The sequence below is a fragment of the Anopheles nili genome, chromosome 3, assembly GCF_943737925.1.
Source record: "Anopheles nili chromosome 3, idAnoNiliSN_F5_01, whole genome shotgun sequence".
Classification (NCBI taxonomy): Eukaryota; Metazoa; Arthropoda; class Insecta; order Diptera; family Culicidae; genus Anopheles; species Anopheles nili.
Window position 1 is genome coordinate 66,124,785 of NC_071292.1, and position 23,642 is coordinate 66,148,426.

Below are 23,642 nucleotides of genomic sequence, written 5' to 3' on the forward strand. Positions count from 1 at the left end.
TCGGTTCAACGTCGAACTCCACGAGCCCGTTTCGCTGCACGTTGATCTCGGTCAGGTTCGTCACCGGTATGAACAGGTGCCAGATGTTGGTGTTGTTGTACACGTGCAACTGCCGCGTGGCGGACAGCAGTCCAAACACGTCCTTGCCGAAGTACGGGATCGCGCCCGATTTTATCAGCAACGTCGGATGGTGCGGAAATTGTACGCGAAGCTCAGCAAAACTCTTATCTCCACCGATACCGCCGGTCGACACGTCCAGGTGGACATTCTCCACAAAGCAAAAACCGGCCTCGTTCACGATCGAACACTTGTATTGCTTCGTTTGCGCCTGGCACACCCGAACGGACGCGATCCAAACGAACAGGACGAACAGTGGCGCACGCAACACCAGCGAGACCCGTGGAAAAGCCATCCTTGAGAGAGTGAGAGAGAGAAAGGTGTCACGGCGTAACGATCACGACACCTAAAAGGACCGACTGCGGTGAGATGCACAGCGAAACTGTGAAGCGGTGTAGTGCATATCGAGCAGGCTGCTGGTCGCACTGCTACTACTGGTTGGGTGGCCACCTTATCAGTGCGACGTCACACACCGGCCGGGATTTACTCGAACCGGCAACAACGTCAAGGGTGACCCTTCACGGAACAGATCACGGTTCGCTTTCTCAGAAGCCAGCGCTTGGAATTCACCGGAAGTTAATCTGTACGCAGCCACTGCGATGGCGAAGATGAGCATAAACATGCGCTGTCCCTTAAGGGTTTGACGTGACGTGATCAGAAAGCTGAGGACCCGGGAACCGGTAGAACCCAAGCCCGGAGAAGCTGTTTGCTCGTGCGAGCTCACGCTATCATCGCCAGGGTGACTGTGCGCGTCGCATGTTCTCAATCCCGCATCGGATAACGACCCTGTTTTAAGCTGGACAGTTGAGCAAGATAAGCCTCATCGCGACGGTCTCGTCACCACCGCCACTAACCACTGCTGATGGGTACTTCAGCAAACGGGTCCGCGCGATGTGTACACACACCCTTCGGTCGAGGGACAATCGTGTGTATGGCGCGAAAGATTTGCGGGAGCCCGCGCGCGTTATCGGACTGCGCGGCGCTGTTCTAGGAGATAATTTCTCCCGAACACACCCAAGAACGTCGCACCGGAACTGGTACGCGGCGGTGCCGAGCGGTACGGGCTCGTACAGATCTGGGTGGCGTTCGTAGTGATAAAGGCGGATGGGTGACGTGGGCTCGAAAACCGGAATCAAGGAGCTACGGGCGGGATAGAACCGGCGGAAGTTGAAAAGTTCAGTTAGAGCGCGCGAGCGCGAAGAGGTGGCCTTTTTAGCCACCCTCGATTTTCTTCCCATGGGCGAAGTGCGAGGAGTGTTTAATTCATTAAAACTTTCCACCATTACCAACGAAGCGGCGCGGTTCGGTAAAGATTTAGCGCGGGATAGTTTGGTTTGGGATCGGCCCGGTTTTGCTAAGGCCCGGTTGCTGGTTGCGTTGGAGTTCGTTTGCAAATGAACTCACAACCACTCCAGATGTGGGTTTGTTGTTTTGTATATTTTGAACTTCAAGCGCAACATCCCAATTCACATTTAAATTGACGAGCTTTACTCTCTTGCGGGACTCTCAAGTGCAACTAAACAGCAGGCAAGCAAGATAGCTGGAAATCGGAGGCATTTTCACGCGAAGAAAGTTATATCACATTCGCTCTCTTAAGAGCATAACTTGTCGTCTGCAGGATAATATGCAGGAAGGTTATAAATTAAGAGTACAAATAGTTCATAAAAATAACTCAACTTGTAACAAAACACAATCAGCAGAAATCCCGACCAATTCCACCATCAGATCGCACCAAATCCGAGCGCCATTGAGGTTAATATAGTTCGAGAAGAATTTGCGCAATAAAACGAATGCACCATGTAAATGTCCGGAATGTGGTTATTGCTGGTATGTCATCGGGATTCCGCAATGTGCCCACAATCGCCACCATCCAAGCCGACGGTTCGGTGCATTAGTTTAAGGAACCGGATGGTTTGCCTTCTACGAGGCGAAACATTTACGCCGACCCAACCAGCTATCTCGCTGTTGCACCGGAAGCTGGGCGGATGTTTTACGAAATTTTGCCCAAACGAGACCTTTGTTGGGCAACAGACACAAAAATAAGAATACCTTCTTCCATGCCGCAGCGGCCGCTAGCGGGTGGGATAAAGATAATGATTTTGTGTTTTTTTTCCCACTCCAACGGCGTTGCGTTTCGGTACAACCGGAACTATGGCCGGAACCCCGACCGGTGTTATTTGGAGCCAAGTTTATTTCTCTTGTCGTTCTCCGTTCATGAAACGTCACAAAAAAAACGAAACGGCCCATCGTGATCTGCTATCGAGAAAGCGGCAAAAAAGCCAAGGAACAATCTCCGAACAATCTTCCTGAGCGCAAGGCATCCGAGCGTCATCCTATTCTTTCCAGGCCGCGATGGCCTGCTTCTACCCCGTTCACCCAAGCCGAAGGCCAGCAAATTGAAATTGAAATTAAGATAAAGTTTAAATTTAATTAGATTTTATCACACTTCCTCCACCGCCGGGTGGATCTCGCTCGGGTGAGCTTTCCCACGTCCCGTAGCCCCGGGAGGAACGGGAATCCGATCCGGTTCGGGAAATTCTTCCCGGATGCGACAGGCAGCAGGATGCGAGGACGCGAATAAGGCCCCTCAATTCCACGCTCCACACTGTGCCACACTGTGTACGAATGGAAATGAAGTTGCACTACGGAGGTTGCCCTCGAAAATGCAACCAAGCCAAAGAGATTAAGTAAGTTTGGTTTCAATTTTAAGACCCACCCCCAGTACCGTTTCTGTCTCATTGTGCTCATTGGCGTGGACGACTCGCCTTGGGTTGGGAGACCGTGGTGAACAGCAAGGATTATGATTGTCTCCGGCGTGTCAAACACGAAGATAAACGGTAGATGGAGGCGCCTTGTTTCGGGTTTGACTTTTCCGAATGGCCCTAACTATGACCCACAATGTGCGCATCTGTGACGTCGAAAAGGATCCAATCTCCAAACTCCGTAACGTGAGCTAAATTGGCTGGACTTTATTACGGTTCAAATGTGCCGCCGGAAGGAACCGTCGGCAGCACGAATGCACGTCGGAATAAGTTGCTTAATTCCGGCCGGCAAACGCCCATTGTTGGGTAATAAAATTGGCATAACCCATAATGCCATCGTGCCCGTTTTCGTTAGACAGTAATCGCCTGCACTCGACGACGAGTGAATTTAATCCAACTAATTTCCCTCACGTAAACGCGTCAGCATGCATCCGCTTCCGCTTGGAATGCTCGTACGAGGGAGATGGTTTAAAATGACCCAAAACCAAACCTTGACGGCAGTAGAGTCTCTGGCCGTATCCTAAGCATTCACCATTCTGTTCGCATCTTCCTGAGGACGCCTACGGCACTTAATAAGAACATTCCAGGCTAAGACAGGCGTAAATTAAATTCTTATCCTGCAGTCCGCTCCGTCTAACGACCGGCGCACACACAATTAAATGCCTGAGTGGAATAATTTACAGTTCATCGATTTTCCGCCCGCCACCTGTTCGCTACACCTGACCCTTTGCCCTGGTGCCCGTGACTGGCTCTTTGGCTGCCCGTGCACGATAAGGAAGAATTTCCACCAAAAGAGGGAGCATTCTGGGTCACCCTGGTCACGGTGCAACACACAAGGCAGACCACTTGCTACCTTATGGGATCGATGTGATAGAGTTACTATTATCCGGTCCGGTAGGGTCAGGTTATGTCGTTAGGATGGGTTTGGAATTTTCCTCGATTTGAAACCACGCGTAAAACGGTAGTGCTGCCTGCATGCTGCAAGCACACGCTATCCAGTGACATAAAAAGGAAAGTCCTTCCAGCTCAGACCGTCGCTTCTGATGTCCGTTTATGGATGGTCGTTGACGAAAGTGGCGGTCCAAAAATTGACGACAGCCGGTAACAGCATTCGGTTCTCCGGATGGGACCAACCGACGGTTGGAAAATGTCGTTTCGGGTGAACAGATGTTCTGGCGGGATGTAACATATTGCGCCATTTGTTTTTTTTTATATTTAAAACAAAAAATAGGACCCGCAGTGAATACAGTTACGCCTAAATGTATGCAAATGGGATGCTTAAACTTCGTCAAAAGTTACATTGCACAATTTCCCACGTTTAAGGATTTAAACTAACTGTTAAATACAGTAAATCAAACTACGAATTTCCCAAACAAACACAACAAATGCTGTGCAAAGCAAAATCATTTCGCTTGCCCCCTTTAGACCGGAACGGCACCAGCGCATTTTGTTACGACATTAGTTTGTATTCATACAACGCATATTATGAGATGTTTGGCAGAAACACGCCTCCGTAAACGAGACGAATCCCGCATGGTCCGGATGAACGTTCCACTTACCTAGTGATCGGTGAACTGTCCATGCTCTGTGCGAACAGAAACACGCTGATGCAGGTCAACGCGAGCAGCATCACAAACATGCGCATCCGGCTGATGTAGCACAACGAAAGCACAGGCAGGCAAGAACTCCGGTCCCCGCCGGTGCCGTTAATGCTGAACCCAGCAATGCCACCGTTGCTGTAGCTACCGTTGTAACCGCCGTGTCGGTTGCGGCCACCGGACCCGGACAACCCACCGCTACCGTGATTGCTATTTACACTAGTTAGACCGAACGCGGCGCTTGACGGCGCGACACTGACACCGTAGAAAGCTTCACCCGTCACTGGCGCACTCACGGACGAATGCAGATCGGACGACCGACTGCTGGCCCGTGGTCGTCCACCACCCTTCATGCTCCGGAGATCAGCTGATGAGCCGGCAAGGTTGAGCGTGATGTGTTCGTTCGCTGGCTGTGTCCGGCCTGTGAGGCTCGCATCCGCCGTCGTATGAGGCTGTGGAGAAGCACCCTGCTGCTGATCGTGTCCTGGCCTCTGTGACGCACCGTCTCCGCCAACCCACTGCTGCGGGTGAGCTTCCGGATCGGGGTGAGCTCTGCCGTAAAGGTTCTCGGTGCTGGACGACGGCGAGGATGTGGCACTCCATAGCTGCACCGTGGATTCCGATGCTTTCATGATGAGACTGTGGCTTCGCTCGATGCGATGCCACCTCTCCGTTCCGTATCGGCCAAGTTGAGTTGACGCTTCGCAAAATTCCTCTCGTTTCGGAGGGCGCAAAAATCACGCCCCAATGACGCTAACGGGCGCGCGACTATTCCGCGATCGAGAGAGGCTATCCAAAAAAAATAAAACAAAGGCCCGATACGCCCTTATCCCCCCTCCGGACCTAAGGCACTGCACACCGGGGGGGAGAGAGACAGAAAGAGAGAGAGAGGATCCTATCCTACTTCTAATCCACACTCGGCCAAGGTGCGATGTCGCGTAACGCTACGTTTTTGTCGGGTTGGCTCGCAGCACCGTCGTAGATTGTTTCTTTTAATGGCTTCACGGATGGCGTCGGGACACTCCCTGGCCGCATGGTTCTAGCTGTTCGCGACCGGTTTGCATCAATCACGCGCAATTGGTTTCGAATCCGCCCGCGGTACGTGACACTATTCAGCTTCTACATTGTCGCTTTTTGGCGCTGGCAAACAACACACTGAGAACTAGGTGGGGTGGTTGGGCTATGTTTGCTTTCCGATGGATTGTTATTTTTCACTCCTGTCGTGCCTCTTTTGAACGTGTCGATGAGTAGGAGGGACGTGCGTGAGTTACGCGAGAATCGATACGTGATGTGCCTAAAACGAGAGAGAGACAGAGGAATAGAATATATATGACCATGAAATATTATGTTAATTCATTGCACAACGTCAGAAACGCGGTATTATATGCAAGCGAGAGAGAGAGAGAGAGAAAGAAAGAAAAGGAGAAACACCTTCCAAGACATCTTCGGTTTGTGTGTTACTTCCATAAAATTGACTGCTGAAGCTCCGGTGTCAGTTTCTCTATTTATAACCCATCGATTTTAGTCCCTTTTAGCAACAGGCTACCAGCAACGATGCGTTCACCAATCTTCTTATTCATTCTACATCCATCGCATGGCAAAAAACACGCTTCGCAAAAAGATTCGAATCATCATTTTTATAATCGAACGCATTATTCGCCATCGACACTTCGGAACGTTCCACCCCATTACCACCGAACCTTTCGAGCCCATTCCTTCGGGATCGCGATAAAGGTCGCCCTTGCCCCTGATGAACGCTGATTTGCATTCTAGACAGGGTGTCGCTAGAAATCGCTGGCAAACCTTGCCAGCAAGGTCAGCCCGAGGTGGCGACGTTTTACGATACGAACGTCACACAAACTGTGTGCTCTGCTAACTATTCGCCGTTTTAGGCCTCATCGGTGAAAGGTTCTGCTCTTCCCCGCACACGATGGATTTTTCGATCCATCCACATCGGAATGGTGCCATCATCGCCGCCACCTGCGGGACCTTCAACGGGAAAATAGCGACCGGAACGGGGAGTAATGGATCGGAAAACTGGTCCGGTACGTGATCGGTACACACACCCACACAAGCGCTCGATATCACTGAACGTCACCGGGATGGACTATCGAAAGGATCTCCCCCGGTCGAAGCACGCTCCGGTGGCTGTCGGTTTGGATGAATGTTAAATTATGGAAGCGCTTCGCTGTCGGTTAGCGAAACCCCGGGCCTAATGGTCAGTTGAGGCCCCCAAAACCGGACATGCTTATACATAAACCATTAGGCTAGAATGCTAGCAACTGCGTGGCATGGTCATCGGTTGCTCGTACCCAAAAACGGATCGACTGCCAAGTGGAGCAGGCATCTCAGGCGCTTCGGGCGCACCCCGAGCAAAGCCGGAAGGCCAGCCGGACCGTCCCCGGATAGACGGAGCAGGTACGCGAACGAACCATCGATGATAATGATGATGATGATGATTGCAATCAAAAATTCAAAACAGCCATATTGCTGCTCAAACACGGCCAAATCTGCATCGAACGGCGATGCAGAAAAGCCGAGCGTGCTCGCAGCGCTGCAATTAAATTACCTTTGCCAGCAGCGATTAACGATCGGTGATCGTAAACTAATGCCTGTCGAGGAATGCTGAGAGGCATGCAAAGAATGCCCAAAACATGCGCACCTCCACTAGAGTAGGCTTTTGGGTAAACGAAAATGGAGGCTCTACACTATTCGCTAGCTCTTTTTGGAGCAGCGAAAAACCAAACACGGTGCCGCCATTAAATCAGTTGCCGTTGTTTGTTATCTCTCCGTCGTCAAAAGAAACCTACTTCATCGTGTCACCTTTTTGGCCGCGTATGGTGGTGCTTAGAAGCAGAAGCGAGAGATACAAAAAAAACCTTTACCATCCTTCAGCAACTTTGCCACAGAGGGAAGTTTGCCCGAAGTGAACTCGAGAAGGAAAACTCGTGGAAAACTTGCTTCCAAACAAAGTTCATTTGCATAAATGCGTACGAGAGGACGGATCCTTTTTCTCTCTTTCTCTCTCTCTCTCTCTCATTCGCTCCATCCAACACAGCGGAATTTGAAATGTTTCACTCAAAAAAACACACTGCTCGGTCCACAGTTAAACCCAGCTGCTTCGTCTGCCAAAAGCCAGAAGTGTCACTTTCGAAGGTGCCGCTCCCAACCCGTCTAAGTCAATCAGCCCAAACGACACCATGACAAGCTTGATCCGAGGATAAATGCACACATTTTCCAACGCCAGGCTAGCGCGCGGGCTGTCGATCCGGCCGCACCGGCCTCCCGCAGGGTAATTACTCGGAAGGAAGACATTACGGTCGCTTCGTCAACTCGTGTCAGCGCTCCCACCATCAACACGGGGGTTGACATATTTTATTTGCGCTTAAATCAATACGCTTTTTCGTGGGAAAATCGCGCTGACATTCAATTACTCGGATGATGGCATTGTTCGGGGAACGCGCGAACCGTAATAACGCCGGGAAAACACGCACCCCGTCGCCGTCGGCATAATGGTTCGGGGGGATCATAATGTGTTCGGTGTGCGAAAGTTGATTGATGAAACTGCCAGCTTCCGGGCCGCCGGTGTAGGATTCGGCGATCCTTTACACCGCTCGACGCTACATAAACAATTCAGCGCGTTGATTCCAATCACGCCACCACGGGTCGGAAAAGCGCCGGCACTCCGATTCGCCCGGTCGTCGAGGGCGAAGAAGCAAAAATAGCAATCATCTTCTCATGTCATCCCGGCTTGGGGGACGGGCAAATAGATTTGGAAATGTTCAACATTCCGAACGGATTTATCTTGCGGCGCGTGTGTCTTGGGTGGTTTTTTTTTTCATATTTCAGTTTTCACTTTTTTCCACCAAACTGATCCAAGTAGTCTTGTACAACTTGTCCTACACGGCCAGTGAACGAACGAACCCGACGCGTATATGACATGTTGTTTTGCCGGTTTCGGTCGGTTCTCGCAAGGGTCGGTTTCGCTTTTCTTCTGACAATTTTCACGGAAAAATGTCAACCAGCGCCTGCACCGGTTGGGCGTGTTTTTCCCTCCGAAGACAACAAACCCTCCCCTCACGGGATGATGGAGAGTTAAAGCTTCGATTTCCATTCTTCTTTCGGGGTTTCTGCGTTGGAAGCTAGCAAGAGGAGTGCGCTTTTTTTTGTCGCTCCCCACGATCACCCGGCGCCCTGCTCGATCAATTGTATTTACACAAAACTTTGCAACTGTCAACCGCGCGGATTCAGTCGCTCTCCGCCGTCAAGAGTGTTTCCAAACTCCTTCCAGCGCGCGTTTGGATTAAGTATTGGTTTTGCAAACTGTCGGAAAAACAAACACATCGATTCCCCCCCGCCCCTCGTTCGGCCCCAGATGGGGAATATCCTTTGTGCCGTCTCTCGTTCCCCGATTGATCCTTTGATAGTACAGCTCTTTCCTTACCCTGACCGGGGGTTTTGCCGATTGTTGATACACCGCCGCCACCACCACCACCCTGGTTTGTTTGTTGCAACTGTCTGGTTTTATTTTTCTTCCGCTTGTCTGTCTGACTGTCAGTTTTCCATTTCCGATTCTATGACCCTTGGTCCCTCCTGGCCCGTAGTCGCCGCCCGCTGCCACCTTGCTTGCTGATGGCACACAAAACCCACCGGTGGCAGGTTCCTTCCATGCACAAAGTAGAAGAAGAAAAGAGAAAAAAAACGTCGATCGGGCGACGTCCTAGGGCGGTGTCACTTGCGGCAACTTTTATTTCAATTTCATTTTAGGAAACCCCACCCCAAACCTCGCGAGGCCTCCTGTACACCCCATCGGCGATTGAAAAGCGTCCTCCTGCAGCACTGTCGCATGCATGTGGAGTTCCCGCCGCCGTGGATTATTTGTGCGCACTCTGGAACGTTTTCCACCGCACTTTCAATCCACAGACCCCGGTTCTGTTTCATCACTTGCTCAAACAACTTTTGCGCGGACGTCGCCGGGCGTGCGTCATTTTTCCTCGCGGTCCCTAGTGCCGTCGCATCAGCCCAGCTTCTAGCACACGAAGCGTTTTTCTCGTGACCTCCTGTTGATTCTGGCGGCCCGGGAGGGGACCGAACGGACAAAAAGGGTGCCGTTTTTCTCACTTTCGAAAAAACATTCAATTTTGTTTATTTGTTGTTTCTTGGTGATGATTTTCCTCCCGTTCTCCGTCTGTTTTTCCACATTTACTCTGCCTTACAGCGCAGCGAACAGCAAAATGATATCCCTTCCGGCGCTTCCGCTTATTGGATTTTTCCTTACAATCAACCGAGCCATGCGTGTGTGTGTGTGGAGGGTCGATGGTCTTTTGTTCCCATTGTCCCCGGTATATTGCGCGTTGGTGATGCTAGTGAGGGAGCCGGGGCCCGAAAATGAACGCAACCGGGTTGGCCAGGCACCAGCAGGACATGTCGACACTTGTCGCGTCTTATTCCGCGGTGACGTGGAGCGAAAGCGAACAAAATACAAAAGTTTTATTCTGTTCCCCCCCCAAAACGAAACAATGTTGTGTTGGGGTTTTATTTTCCACACAGCTTTTTTGTTTTATTTGTTGTTGTATGACACCGCCGCAAACCGATAGGCGAAAATGCATTTCCACACAAGGCTGCTAAATAATGAAAACCAGCTAGCAGCAGCAGCAGCAGGGTGATGGCAGGTGTCGCTTTGTGTTTTTTTTCCGTATCACAGAGGAAATGGAACATGTTCTCGCGTGAAACGATCATTGGATAACTTTCGACAGGGCAATAGCGGCAGCCAAAGTTTTGGAAAATGTTCTACACCAACGAAAAAAAATAAAAGGAAACACCACCCACGGACCCCCGTTCATTACAACAAAGAGTTGGAAAGCGCGAAAGGGGAGAAATTTATATGACAGCGTGGTTGTAACAATGGGGTGTCGTGGGCCATTTTTCAACCCCATTCACTGCAGCCGATAGAATTGAAAGCAAACAAATTGTGCTCGTGTCGTACACCCAGCCAATAATGAAGCGTGATCTGTACGCGTAGTTTTGGAAGGTGAAAATTAAGTCTCACTTATGCACATGTAACACATCGAGTGCATACAGATGACATAATTTATCGACCCACCGCCACTGATAAGGCTTTACGTTTCCTCACAGACGATAAATAATTCACCGTTGGAAGAAGTTTACTTCAGACACGACGGTCAACAACACTCTGGGGGCATATTATTTCGATCTATCATCCATTTTCTCTTTCCGGGCGGCGTTTAAAGAATAAAAAACATCCCCATTGTGTAGCGTAACAGCACGCATATTTATCATAGCGAAGGACCCCATCAATTGTTACGAAAAAGGTAGCATGTTTCATCTTTGTCATGTTTCATTTGCGTTTCTTTCGCACACCATATACCCCGGTTTGCTCGATGCTATTGCAGTAAATTCATTAAACGTCCTTTAGGAAAATAACTAAGTTGAATTAGTTAGAGTAAAACGGATCGCCCAAGAGCAATGGGAAGCTGTTGCAGTTGCAGTTTAAAGCGCAGAACAGCAATGAACAATCAATAATTCACGACGGAATCGGTTCCCTCACCAACTGCCACCGAAGCCGGTGCGAACGTACCGATGCAAAGTTCTTCGTTAGGTTCTTCTTAATTTGAGTTCACTCGAAACATTCCGCAAATAGACCCAGCCTAGCACCCAGAATGGCACCGGTAAAGGCGCACACGTAAGCTGATGAGGTACGATATCAATCAATTACTTACAGTTCAGACATAGCAGAGTTCTTCTACCTCACCACGAGACTCGTATGCTCGAGCATGTTTCGAAGTTTTCCGGCCCGTACACCTGGACGAGTGTGGTTCTACCCAGAAAGGACAGCCTCATAGGTGAAGCGATTCCACAAAGACGGGGGCGAGCGATGTTGAGTAATTTAATTAATGAACTACCGACATGAAAACTCGATCACGATGAATTCGCTCTCGCCCTGTGTGCAACCGATGGCAAAAAGTCGCTGTCGGTAAAAAGGCTAGCCGCCTCTTTGCCGGAGGGATGGGGAGCAACTATCGAGTCCGGCGATGCAGGTGAATTCAAAGAAAGCAAACGACCAGGCAAACACTCGCGTACACCGTTGGCCGGTGCAGTCGGATACTTTGATGTGCCCGAGCAACTTTTGCCCCTCATTAGCGAATGTGCAATGAAAGCTGCAGCACGTGCCGGCCGCAGCAGCGACGTGGACGATGACGTGTTCAATAGCAAACGTTCTCCTGTGGGTTGAGGAGATCGCCGTTCGAAACCACAGCTCAGAGGTTCCAGCATCGTCCACGGTTGAAAATACATGTACACGAGCGAAGAAAGGTCGCACAACAAGGCCAGCTATCGGTCGCATGGCTTCAAGATGCACATGCACAAAGCACGTCATGTCCCTTGGGACATTTTAGGCGACAGAGGAAACCCATCTCGCAGCAGACAATCTCTCTCTTCCTTCGCGGCCGAACGAACGCCATTGAACCTAGAGCCACTTCGCGGGACGTTGCCATTCTGTGTTTCGTACGAAATCTACATTCCATTATTCGGTTGAATCATAAATGAATCGCTCATGAATAGTGCATCGCCTTGGGCGATTCTGCCACCATTTCGTCGAAGGGATGCCACTGCCGGGTTGCATTTTTCAGCAAGCGAGCGCCGTGACGAGTCGCGTCCGAGTGAAAAGTGAATATTCAATGCCCGCGACCGGTCGCTCGGGAAGTGGCGCGGGACCACCGAACCAGCATGCGAGCGCGAGTGGAAAGATGGCAGCGATTTATTCATATTTTATCGTAACGCTACCTCCCGTTGGCGGGTGTCTTTTTCGATTTGGCTACGAGGAAGAATTTTCCAGCCCGAGCTGCACATGCGGCGTCGATCGTAAGCAGCAGCAAGGACGCAGTGAAGGGAAAAAAGGAAATACTCCAAGGCGAGCTTTCGTTTCCTCGATCACCGTAACACGGACGAGTGGTTCAGCATTCATGAAACACATCATTTTACTACCCAGCGATTGAAATATGTAGCGTGCCGATATTGCGCAGCCCTGGGACGTATGAAATAAAATGTATATTTTGTGATGTACAATGCAAAAGGAGCGCTAAGCATTACGTGAAAGAGAACTAAACAAGATAATAGCAGGCGCAAAATAAAACATAATATGGTGAATTGAAATCTATAAAATGTGAAAATCAAAAAGAATTGAACGTAAAAAAAGCACATTGATCGATAAGCAAAAACAACGAACCTAGTGATCCATTTCGATAATGAAGAGAAAGGCGCTAAACCAATAACTTAAAAATCAAAGTTCGTTACGAGCGTCAACCCGATGACATAACAGCTCATTAGTAGATAGTGTGCACAGGTAATGACTGTGCACACTCCATCATTTCCAACCGGGCACCACAAGGCGGCAGTAAACCCTAACGAAACCATCCCATTTTCCCAACACTCCACCCTCTCAGGACGCTTCGTTCGTTCGCCAGGCCCCGCGTGCTAATGAGTGCTTCAAATTGCGAATGACAAAGTTAGCACAAAGTTCCCACGTAGCGTTCCTTCCGACGCACCACAGCCCCCGGTTGGCGGGAAATTTTCGCCTTCCGATGGTACTTTTCCGAAACGACCATTGTTTCATAATTCGCCCGAAGCGAACGAAGCGGCGAGTTCGCAAAGAATGCCACCGGTGCCCCGCAGGGCAAACATCTTTCACTAGCCCGAGATCCGGGCCTTTGCAGGGAGATCCTCCTGGTATCGGGTATGCACGTCACGTCCGTGTCGTCTCGTGTTCGTTTGTCGCAATTGCAGTTTTACAATTCACGAAATATGGTGCTTCCGGTGATGGTTGTTCGCTGGCTGGAAGACCAAACGGAACGAGCGTGTCGATCGTTGGACCACAAAAGAGGCCATTTCAAAGGACGTCCTCGACAACTTTACAATGACAAACACCGCCGCACGTTACATCCTTTTGATGAGGGCACACATACGGACGTTTGATGCTCACGGACAAACACAGGTACACACAGTCGCACTACAGACGCAAACCACAAATTTATCAAACAACTAACTGACTTGTGCGGTGTTACACAATATGCCCCTATTTCCTGTATTGACCACCATTGGAAATGAAATTTTTGTCTGCCTTTATAATTTAAAACGTCGGTTTCGAAAGTAAGAAAGAAAGGATATTTGCCCAACCAACGAGAGCGTTCTTGCGCCAGTCACAAAGCATATCCGGGTTAACAGCATTAAAATGTCAAACCGCCAGGGGTTCAAGCACCGCAGCAGCGCCCGTTTGCACAGCTCAGAGTGCACCGATTGTTGCAATGACCTCACTGCTCACCTGCCGGAAAGGACAACAAAGCTCACGGTGCACTCCCCCATCACTCAATGGTACGATCGTTCCAATTTTCTCCCACTCAACGCCCCAGTGTCAACTGAGAAACTCCTTCCTCGAATCCTACGGAACAGCGTAGCGACACCCACATCGAGCGTCGTTTGCGGAACTTTTGCCGCTGAAGGAGATTTTTGCCCTCGCCCAGGGGTCCACTTTCGGCGACTCTTAGTTTCACCTGCGCACGCGGACAGTAAAGAGAAGAAAAAGCATACAGACACAGAAATCAATTACTTACAGCGTCAACGAAGCGGACGAGCTTCGCCAACTTTGACCGACGGCACCGCGTTCTGCCCAATGGCGGTAGGAACCCGCTTTGCGAATTTACGCAACGACTTTATGCGCTTCGTCACCCCCGGTGCTACGGAACCGACGTTGACAATCGATGTTAACTCGGGGGGTTCGAAGGGTTAGCACCACCGCGACCGAATAAACTTTACAAAAATAAACCAACCATGTCACGGCGGCACATCGCAAGCGCCAGGTGAACAATGCGGGGCTAGGATTGTTGAATCAAGAAGAATGAGAAGTAATTAAGCAAGATAAAGGATAAAGATTAGTTTGAAGCGCTTTTGCGCGGGCTGTCAGCAAACTTGCGTGTGCCGCACCGCGCAATCGATCAAACTTTGGAAAGACCATTAAGAAAGCTCCCCAGAAACCAAACACCCTCTCTTCAGGAGGAGCCGCCCCATAAGCCTTGAAGGGGGTGGGAATTGTTGCAAGTTTTACAAGAACCACCGCCAAGGAGAATCAGCGCGAATCACCAATAAGATCGCACTAAAAGCCTTCTAGCCTTAAAGCGGTACGTTTACAAGCAGGACATTCGAGTGATGGGAGAATAGCAGGGCAACGGCACGACGACGCTTTAAAACTGATTAGGATAAAAGCTCTTTAATGCTCTTTAATAGATGGTAATATGGCTCCGGCGCATTAACGCGCCACATTGCCTGCAATTACACTAATGTTCGATGCATCGCCAATCGGTGCAACGGCGTGCAGCTGAACCACGAAATATGCATCCCCAGGGTACACCTAATCATCTGTCAGCCGCCCGATTCGAGGCTGAACATACGCTCGGGTGAACCATTTATCAGCGCGTGGAATGCCTTTCATATTTGGATGTAATATTTGTTTGATCGCTTAGCTTCCGGGTGGAATACCAATGATGAATGGCTCTAAAATGCGAATCTATGATCGCATTCGTTACATCCAATGGCATTGTATTAATAGAGAAACAATAATTGTTTCAAATCACTATCACAACTAATTAGGCAGATGATGTTTTCCGTTACGGCAAACGATAACGGTGCTGGGTATGGGAAACATTATCCTGCCCAAGCTAACAAACATAAGCTACTGTAACTGATCAACGATAAAATGCCTCAGGCTGTTGACGTTCAAGATGGTCTTTGAGAGGTCGTCGTGAGACTAGTTGAAACGAAACAGTCTTCCGAAAATGCAAACAAACGCACACAAAGCAGCGCGTCCTTTTCTGCAATGGCTGCCGATTATTGAACCGGAAAGTGCCTGAAGCACTGGGAGCGAATTTCCATCACCCGAAAGGAGCATGGAGCGAGTAAAATTACGTATCGAACTTTTTGCATCCCATTCGAAACCGAGGAATAGGGACGCAGTGTAGAATGCCAATCCGCAGGTTGTGCTCGGTACTCGGATGCAGCAACGACACCGAAACAAACCCGGAGAGTCAATAAATCCCGTGTGCCAGCGCACATCCTCTGCAGTCAGGTGGTTGCGCCTTCTGCAACGGGCTCGGCATCTGCATGTAACTTTGTCCTTCTGTTTGGTGCTACATTAAACATTATCTCCAGTGTGTGGAGTGTGTTCCGGACACTTCTTCTCTCACACTCTCTCTCTCTCTGTCTCTGTCTCTTTCTCATGCTCTTGCTAACCAAGTATAAATGGCTAACGAAACGGGCATGAACGAATGAGAGGCGTCGAATGAGAAGGCGAGGAAAAAGCCACCCAAAGGATTGGCACCCTCCGGGGGATCCTGTCGCGCGTTCCGTCGCCGTGCACCACGCGACTAAACCAAGCGTGATTAAATGACTTTCTCGTCGGTGCAACGATACCGAGTGCAGCCAGCTCGACGGACCAATTCACCGACGCGCTTCGCGTGTCGCGAGCTTCGTCAGGCATCGTCCGCTCTTGGCAGTTGTCGGCAGGTGTTACCTGCACTGCTCTTCTGCTATGCTGCTAGCCGAGCTGGAGCGGAACGAGGAGTCAACAAATCGTCCTCAATCAGGACGCACATCTTATTAGTTTCGAAGCGTTTCGGAGACAGCACGAGAATGTGCACGAGTGCAAGAAGGATCGGTCTCGCGTGCACCGGATTACCTACGTCAAGTGGCGTGGGAAATGTTGAGAGAAAGTTCCGTACTCGTACACACAAAAAAAAAACCTTACTCCAATGCGATATAATCCAATCGTATGGCACACGAAACAAGGAACCGTGCATTTAAAATGCACCCGAGGTACGACCGATTTTTCACCGAACCTCGCGGGGATTACGCTAAATTGCATAAGCTAAATGGACGGGATTCTTTACGGCAGTCGAGAGCATGCAATGATGAGTGTGCAACTGAAGCAACACAACAAATTAATTTCACACAACGGATTCACCATTTCAAAGTTTCCCACCGCAGTTTATTGCAGTGTTACTGCCACCACACACCAACTGGCCGTGATCGTTAACAGGCAGTTGAATTTTAAACAGCAAAAGCCCTAGACAATTACACTACCGTTACACCAGGTGCTACTCGACACGGCACATGTTTTGAGGATGCATACCCACACGCACAGAGAGAGAGAGAGAGAGAGAGGCCGAAAATAGTGAGCTTTACCATTGCTTTACGGGGTGTTGTTTGCCAACGCATCGAAAACCACCGAAGCAGGGACACGACGTTTGATTGGGGGTGGGTTTCCCGAGGGCGCCCCATCGGTGGCAATGGTGGTCTCAATGAAGAACAATCCGGCTTTTGGCGCACTTGACAGTCAAACGAAACGCGGAACAAAACACGGAAGAGGACCCGCTGGCCGCCCTGGTCCCATTTCCAGCCTCGTGGCAGCTGTCATTCGGTTTTATTACGAAACCGAGAGGGTGGTGGTTGTTGTTTCGGTGGGTAAACGTGGGGTTTATGGTTTTTTTTTCTTCTCTCACTCCTCCGCTGCTAGAATCTCATCCTCTCTTGGCGTACCTTAACCCACCGACGTGGTTGGTTGGGAAATGTGTTCGTTAGTGTATTCGCTCCGGCTTGGTTGCGAGAGCACGCCAAAAGGGAACAACCCCCCGGGAACGGCCTACGGGCGTGGGGGCCGATGCGAACAAGGGAAATACAATTTAATTTACGTACCTCCCCCCCCCCCCCCCATGGGTGCGTCTCTTTCCGCTCCCCGAGCCGTAACCGTATCATGTGTTGGAGGTTTTCGCAAACATTGGTAACAATTTTATTGTACAGCGGTAGACACCGCTTGCAACACACGATTAATGGGTTATTTGATGGTACAATGGGGACGCGCGGAGGTGGAAGGGTGATGGTAACATGAAGCTAGCTAGCGTCCTCCCACACCACTAACATCTCGGCCCTATTCAGGACAATATAGCCGAAACGCGGCGCCAATGTTTTGGGAATCGCGAATGCTAGAGGGAGTCGATTTTATTAACACCTACCAAACGCGATTTTCCTCCCGCACAGGCATTTCCCTGCGGGGTTAGATGTAGGTGGAGGATCCAATTTTGGCATGTGAAATCCGGTACTCATGCTCAATTTCACTGCTACAACACCGCAACATTCGACCGCTGTTTTTGGGATGTTGATCGGACGCTCGCAACGAGTGCGCACCTGGACACGATTCGAACAGGTTGGCCAACGAAGCAACGTTCACATGTTCAGTGGGGGGTATGTGAAATCAATAACTGTCAATTCCATTCCGTAGTGGCGGTTCATAGCATGCTGTGATCCATACAGTTTAAAGAGAAAACAAACGAGAAAATAAAAATCCCACACTTTAATCTACTACCACTAGGATTACATCCAAAAAAGGTTCATTACTAAAAGCCTTTTGTGCGAGGAAACTCAATTTCCAAAGCATGCCAAAACGTTCCCCTTTCGAAAGCGCCGTTCTGATGGTAGGACTTATGTTATTAAATCGGATTCAATTTTGTTCCTCGCTCGCTACGTTCCGTGTGCGATGCTGGCGTGCACTGGGCGAAAAATAGAAACGACGGAAGGAGTTGAGCGTAGGATTAAGCAATTCTTTTAACCACACGCTCGCTTGTCTGCCCGGTACAGGTTGCGGAAGGAATTTTTTTGCTGAGGAATTATTTTTAACCAAAACGAATCCTAGCATGAACATGACCGAAAAGGAATGTTATTATTTTTTTCTTAAAACAGCGTATTGCATGGTAGCGTAATTTGTAGAAAAGCATTCGCCCGTTGGGATGATGATGGGTCTGAGGTTTGGAAAGCTCGTATATAAAAGTTCAAAAAAAATATTACCCCCAACAAAATCCATTTAAACACAACAACAACAAGAATAACGAGAACACAATTTCGTATAATTAACTAATTCCATCGTACACGACTGTGCACTCTGGTCGTAATCGATAATGTTCAACCAACACCACCCTCACCCTATTCTTTCTCCACGTGTAAGCATCTCGGCAAAGGACGTGTGGTGAAAATCGAATGATAAATGGAACCGGAACCACGAAATCGAAACAACACACAGGACAAATGCAGTGTTAGGGAAGGAGGGGATCGGAAACAACCCGGAAGTGTTGAGCTTTTTTTGTTGCCCCATCGAACCGGATGTTGCTACAAACACACCGCCACACTCACTTGCAGTACGTCCTGAAAGCACTCCCGGCCAAACAAATTTGGTCAATGTTTCATTTCGTGGAAGCATAATAAGCACGTCCAAAAAAAAAAGTAAGAAAAACCCCATCACAACCCAAACACACAAACAACGTGAAACATTAATAACATCCGGAAAGGGGAGCAGAGGAATGGCTGCCCGCTACCAACACACTTACGGGGTCAGGCTCATCCGGATTCAAGGGGCAATCGAGGTGTGCCCGTGCTGGAGGCTCGGAATGTGTGTTGCGAGTTAATTTATTATTCCATAACCAATATGCGATCGAAAACATAAATCATCGTAAGTTCATTGGAAACTCAACACACACACAAACGTCGGTCCGAGCGGCATGCAGTTGACATATTGGAGGATGGGTGGGTTGAATGAGTGGAACCGGGGGGGGTTGTGGCTTTTCCGGCAATTCCACCGACGCAACCCCGAACTCCATCCGATGGATACCGAGAGCCAATTTGGATCACCAAAAACAATGGCCACACAGGCGCGTCGTGCGTAAATGTGCGAAAGGTGATGAACCGGCGCGGTGTTATTATTGCCAGTTTTCCAGAGCCTCCCCCCCCTCTCTCTCCCACCCATCCGTTTTTCCACCACCCACAGCGAGCGAGGTGTTATTCGGGTCGCCAACCCCGAGCTAATACCGACGAAGATTACCAATCCCGCCGATAGTAAACAATGGATGGTTTATGGATTTTCCTCGACCTCGCGGCACGACACGGCCAACCCACGCCCTTTCCCACGCACCCTTTCGATCGCACGTTAAATAAAGTATCGACCCACAAATCTGCGACCGGAAGGACGCGTGGCTACCGGCGCCGGACCGTTAATTCGGGCCGCATTCGAATGGAAGCAAACGTTGGTAGTTTAGCTTTGGGAAGCGATTGTGTAGCAATTTGTGGGGTTGAATTATTACCGCTCGCAGCGGGAGTTTGTTTGCGAATGAGGCGTGGGAGGAAAGCATGCACCCCACCCCCCATGGGATTGAGCTAATCGGGAGAATTTTATCAATGCAACGGTTGGGGCATTTTGCGCCATTGGCGCGTGATCGTCGATCAATTAAGCGTCATAGAAGATAGGCACCATTTTTGCCCCCCATACTTTAATCAGCCATGGGGAGGATTTTCCATAACCCTTAACTAAGGCTTATGATGATTTAAAAGCTAATTAGGGGGCCGTTGGACATATTTCAGAGCAAGCAATATTTAAGCTGATGCAACTGAATGAATTAATATCGTTCTTCGCTCTTTTTCCCGTTTCATCATATTCCAGCTTTCTCACCCATCCCTTTGGAAAATCCGAGTTCCACGTACGGAAAATGCATTACCAATCAACCGAGCTAATCCCATTACGTGTCGGTAATCCTTTCCGCAAACGCGCTTGCATTTCATTAGGAAAACCCACCCACTAAGCGATCCACTCCGGCCAGGCAGCATTACGTTCGTTGCCGGTGGTGACGAAAGGAATCGATGCCGTTTCCCAGGCTGCAGCATTTGCAGCATCAGTCAATCGGATGCCCTCCCCAAGAGGACTGTGGTTGCGAGGAGCTTTTCCACCATCCACCACGAAGTGTCAAGTGGCCGGGGTTGGGGAAATGACGTTCAATTCATTACGGTCCGCTTCGGATCCGATTACAGCACATTTAATTTGCTTAATACCGACCACCCGCTCATCCCTACGGTGGTAAGGACACCCGGCCCGACACGTTCTGTCCGCCCACCCGTCGTGACCTTCGGATTACCAATTACTGATTGATTTTTTGTTTGCCGTCTGTGCTTTCTTTTTCTGTGCTCGTCACCGGCAAATGCGGCCGATAATTGGAACTCACAGTCGTGCGGCTGGCTGCAAGGCCAGGCGCGCTGCTGCAAAATGGTCGAACAAATTGGGATTAATTCGGGCAAACATCGATCGCACCGCGGATTACCGGCGGCAAGTGTGTACGCAAATGAGTAGGCTACTGGACCCACCCGCCCGGTTGCGGTTTGCTAGGGTTTCCCTCGAGGGTCATCGCACGAGCCTTCTTTCCCCCAGGGGGTGCGCGCCGATTTGAGTTGCGAGAGTAAACCGCGGAAAATATCCGACCTCTTTGCGATTCACTCTCCCGGATGGAATTCGACGCCAATCGATGGGCTCGTTTCATGCTGCACGAAGTTATTTTTTATTAATTTAATCTCGAATGGAAATAATTTAAGCCCGTGAGGTTGACATTCATCTGTTGTATGATTTCAGACGCAACGTTGGTGGCTTTTTCAGGACCTGTTACCGGAAATGATACAGCGGACGATAAACCACCATGAAGTCGATTTTCAATGGTAAAATTTCTTTAAACAATAAGCTCCTTTTATTTGAAGATCCTTTGATATGCGATGCTTTTATGTGAAGATCCTATTATATGTGATGCTAAAGAAAATCAAATGCAGCATAGTTATGAATCCTTTTAATTTAAAGCTATTATTAATTGAAAGGTTTCAAAACAGAGAAAAAAGGCCAACCTCAAAATGGGGGTGATTTTTCAACCAAATTAAACATTTCAAAATGGAACAAATTTAGGCTTCTTCCATTCTTCCTTGTGTTTGAAGCGATGTTTTCCTCCATGCAGATGACATGACATAATGTGTAATTGCGAGCATAACATCAATTGTACTAGCAGCAATCTCGTATTTTGTCACCTCGCCCTTCCGTCAACTCCAACCGAGCTAGGTGTCATTGGTGGTAGCGAAAATTCGTGCAACCCATATTCATCATCACGCCACCGTCATCTTTATCACCGCCACATCGCGCCTGACAGACGCGGGGTACCTAGTCGGCGCGCGAATGAAGATGAATCGCGGCCCTTTGCCGGTGCCTTTTACCACTGACACACACATATACACACCCACGCGAGCAGAGCACGATGAGGCCGGAGACAAATGTCGCTTTCAGGCGAAGTTTTATCTCTTCCGGAGCAGATTCCGGATGGCCATAAATCAATCAGAAAATGTGCGTTAAGGGCGGCCGAAGTGCGCACGAAGTGGCGGGAATGGTGGTGTCAGTTTTTTTTTTCGCGGACAAACATACACGAACATGTGTTGTTCTTGTGCCCTGTTTCGATGGACGCAGGCTAAAGAAGAGCTAGGGATAGGATAAAGCGAACAAAAAAAAAAGAATCCTCACAGCAAAATGGCATCCATTCCGAACAAAAAGCAACGATTTATGATGACGCCTAGCGAGAGCGCAAGAGAAACACACGCAATCGACCGCCCGAGCTGCGGCGCTGTGTGTCGATTTAGATCAACGAGTGAAGATAATGGAGTTTGGGGTGGAAATTTTGACTTTCCTATTACCGCGATCGGTGGTTTGGTGGGGCGAAGGACGAAAGATTCCTACCACCACCGGCAGCGGGCAAACAGGTTCGAAAATCGATGGGATTTGAATTTGTCTGCCCTCGAGGTCGGCCGGGATATGATTGATCGACCAATGGGGGGGAGGCAACATTGATCAAGCCCAGACGTGCGATGAACGACCATCTCTGTGGCGCACGAGAACGATGAACAAAGAGGGGGAGATTTATTCATTTGTAAATTGCATTAAATTATACTTCCAGCAAATCCCTCACATGGAAAGTTTTAATGAACTACAACGTGTCTTTAGCGGTGATCAATTTTCCTTTGGAATAAATCAACAACCGACAAACTGGAACAGAGTGAGTATTTATCTTCTAGCTCTTTTGTTCTGATTAACCATGGTCCAACAACGGTTGGAGAAAAAGGAGCAAAAATCCAACCTAAAATGAAAGATCAAATACTATCTAAGATACCGCAAAAGAATATTAACCGGAACATCAGTCATTTTCGCCCACTTGATAGCATTTCGGGCCATTGAAGTAGCGTAGGGCTGGAAAATGGATAATGGCTGGGGAAAACGATCGAGGAAAAACATATTTTTACATCGAACCCAAAACACTGGCCTCCGGGGGTACATAACGGTTGAATGTGCCCTTACAAGATAAGCGAATTTTCCCGCCAGTGGTGGGGGAGGCTGAAGTCGTTTATTATAAAGCAAGCAATAAATATCCTCCAGGCGTTGCAAAGTTTTCCTACGAGTAACGAATAACCACCAACGTTATCTATGCTTTTCCTGCGAGAAACATTTCCTTTCAATCGTATAGAAAGGACACACAACATATTCTTCTACACCAAACTGTGAAGCTAATAAACGATTAAACACTTCCAAATCGAAGGACGCTAGTGTGTGCATCTCCAGCGCCATATGCTACTCTTGGCGTTGCTCGATTCCATTAGCTCCACTCGAAATGAAGAACATTCACCCAGCGGCAATTTCTACACATGTTGAATTTTCCATGCACGAGAGACAGAGAGGAGCATTGAAAATAGAAGAAAACTAATTATTTTTCGCCCAAAGGCTCTCCATCGTCCTTCCCAATGCACCGCGTTGTTCATTATCTTCTCGAATGATCCGAGCTACATTTTCCAACGTAAGGCCACACTATAGATGTAGGGAGCCTGTGCCGGGAAGGAGCGAGAAAAAAAAACGTAACAAGATTGCAATGATCATATCGCACGGCGCACACCATTTGCATCGGAGTGAATGACATTAACAAGAAGCGAGTTGGAGGGAATAAAAAAGTACCATCTACCGAACAATCGAGAGACAGAGAGAGATAGAGAGAGAGTCCAATTTTCGCCGCTTCCCCAGCGAGTACGGCGAGGGCTACTTCGAAAGAAAATTTATTCAATTTGCATAAAAAATTCATTACTTTAAGTGTGCCCAAGTGCAGCCCGCGCGTTGGATACTTCAACTGAAACAGAACGCTTGACGATGGAAGCCGGCAGCTTTTCGGAGGGCAGCTATAAATTGTGCATCTTTTCGGTTGCATTTGCACAAAAATGT

General features: G+C 49.0%; 1 protein-coding gene across 1 annotated transcript in view; it reads right to left on the minus strand.

Moving 5' to 3' along the window:
• Positions 1-5,109, minus strand: part of LOC128723323 (bifunctional heparan sulfate N-deacetylase/N-sulfotransferase) — a 35,103-nt gene extending 29,994 nt beyond the window's left edge. The window contains exon 1 of the mRNA XM_053817051.1: positions 4,439-5,109. Within this exon, the coding sequence (XP_053673026.1) occupies positions 4,439-5,109 (671 nt within the window). The remainder of the gene's footprint in view (positions 1-4,438) is intronic.
• Positions 5,110-23,642: the final 18,533 nt, after the last annotated feature.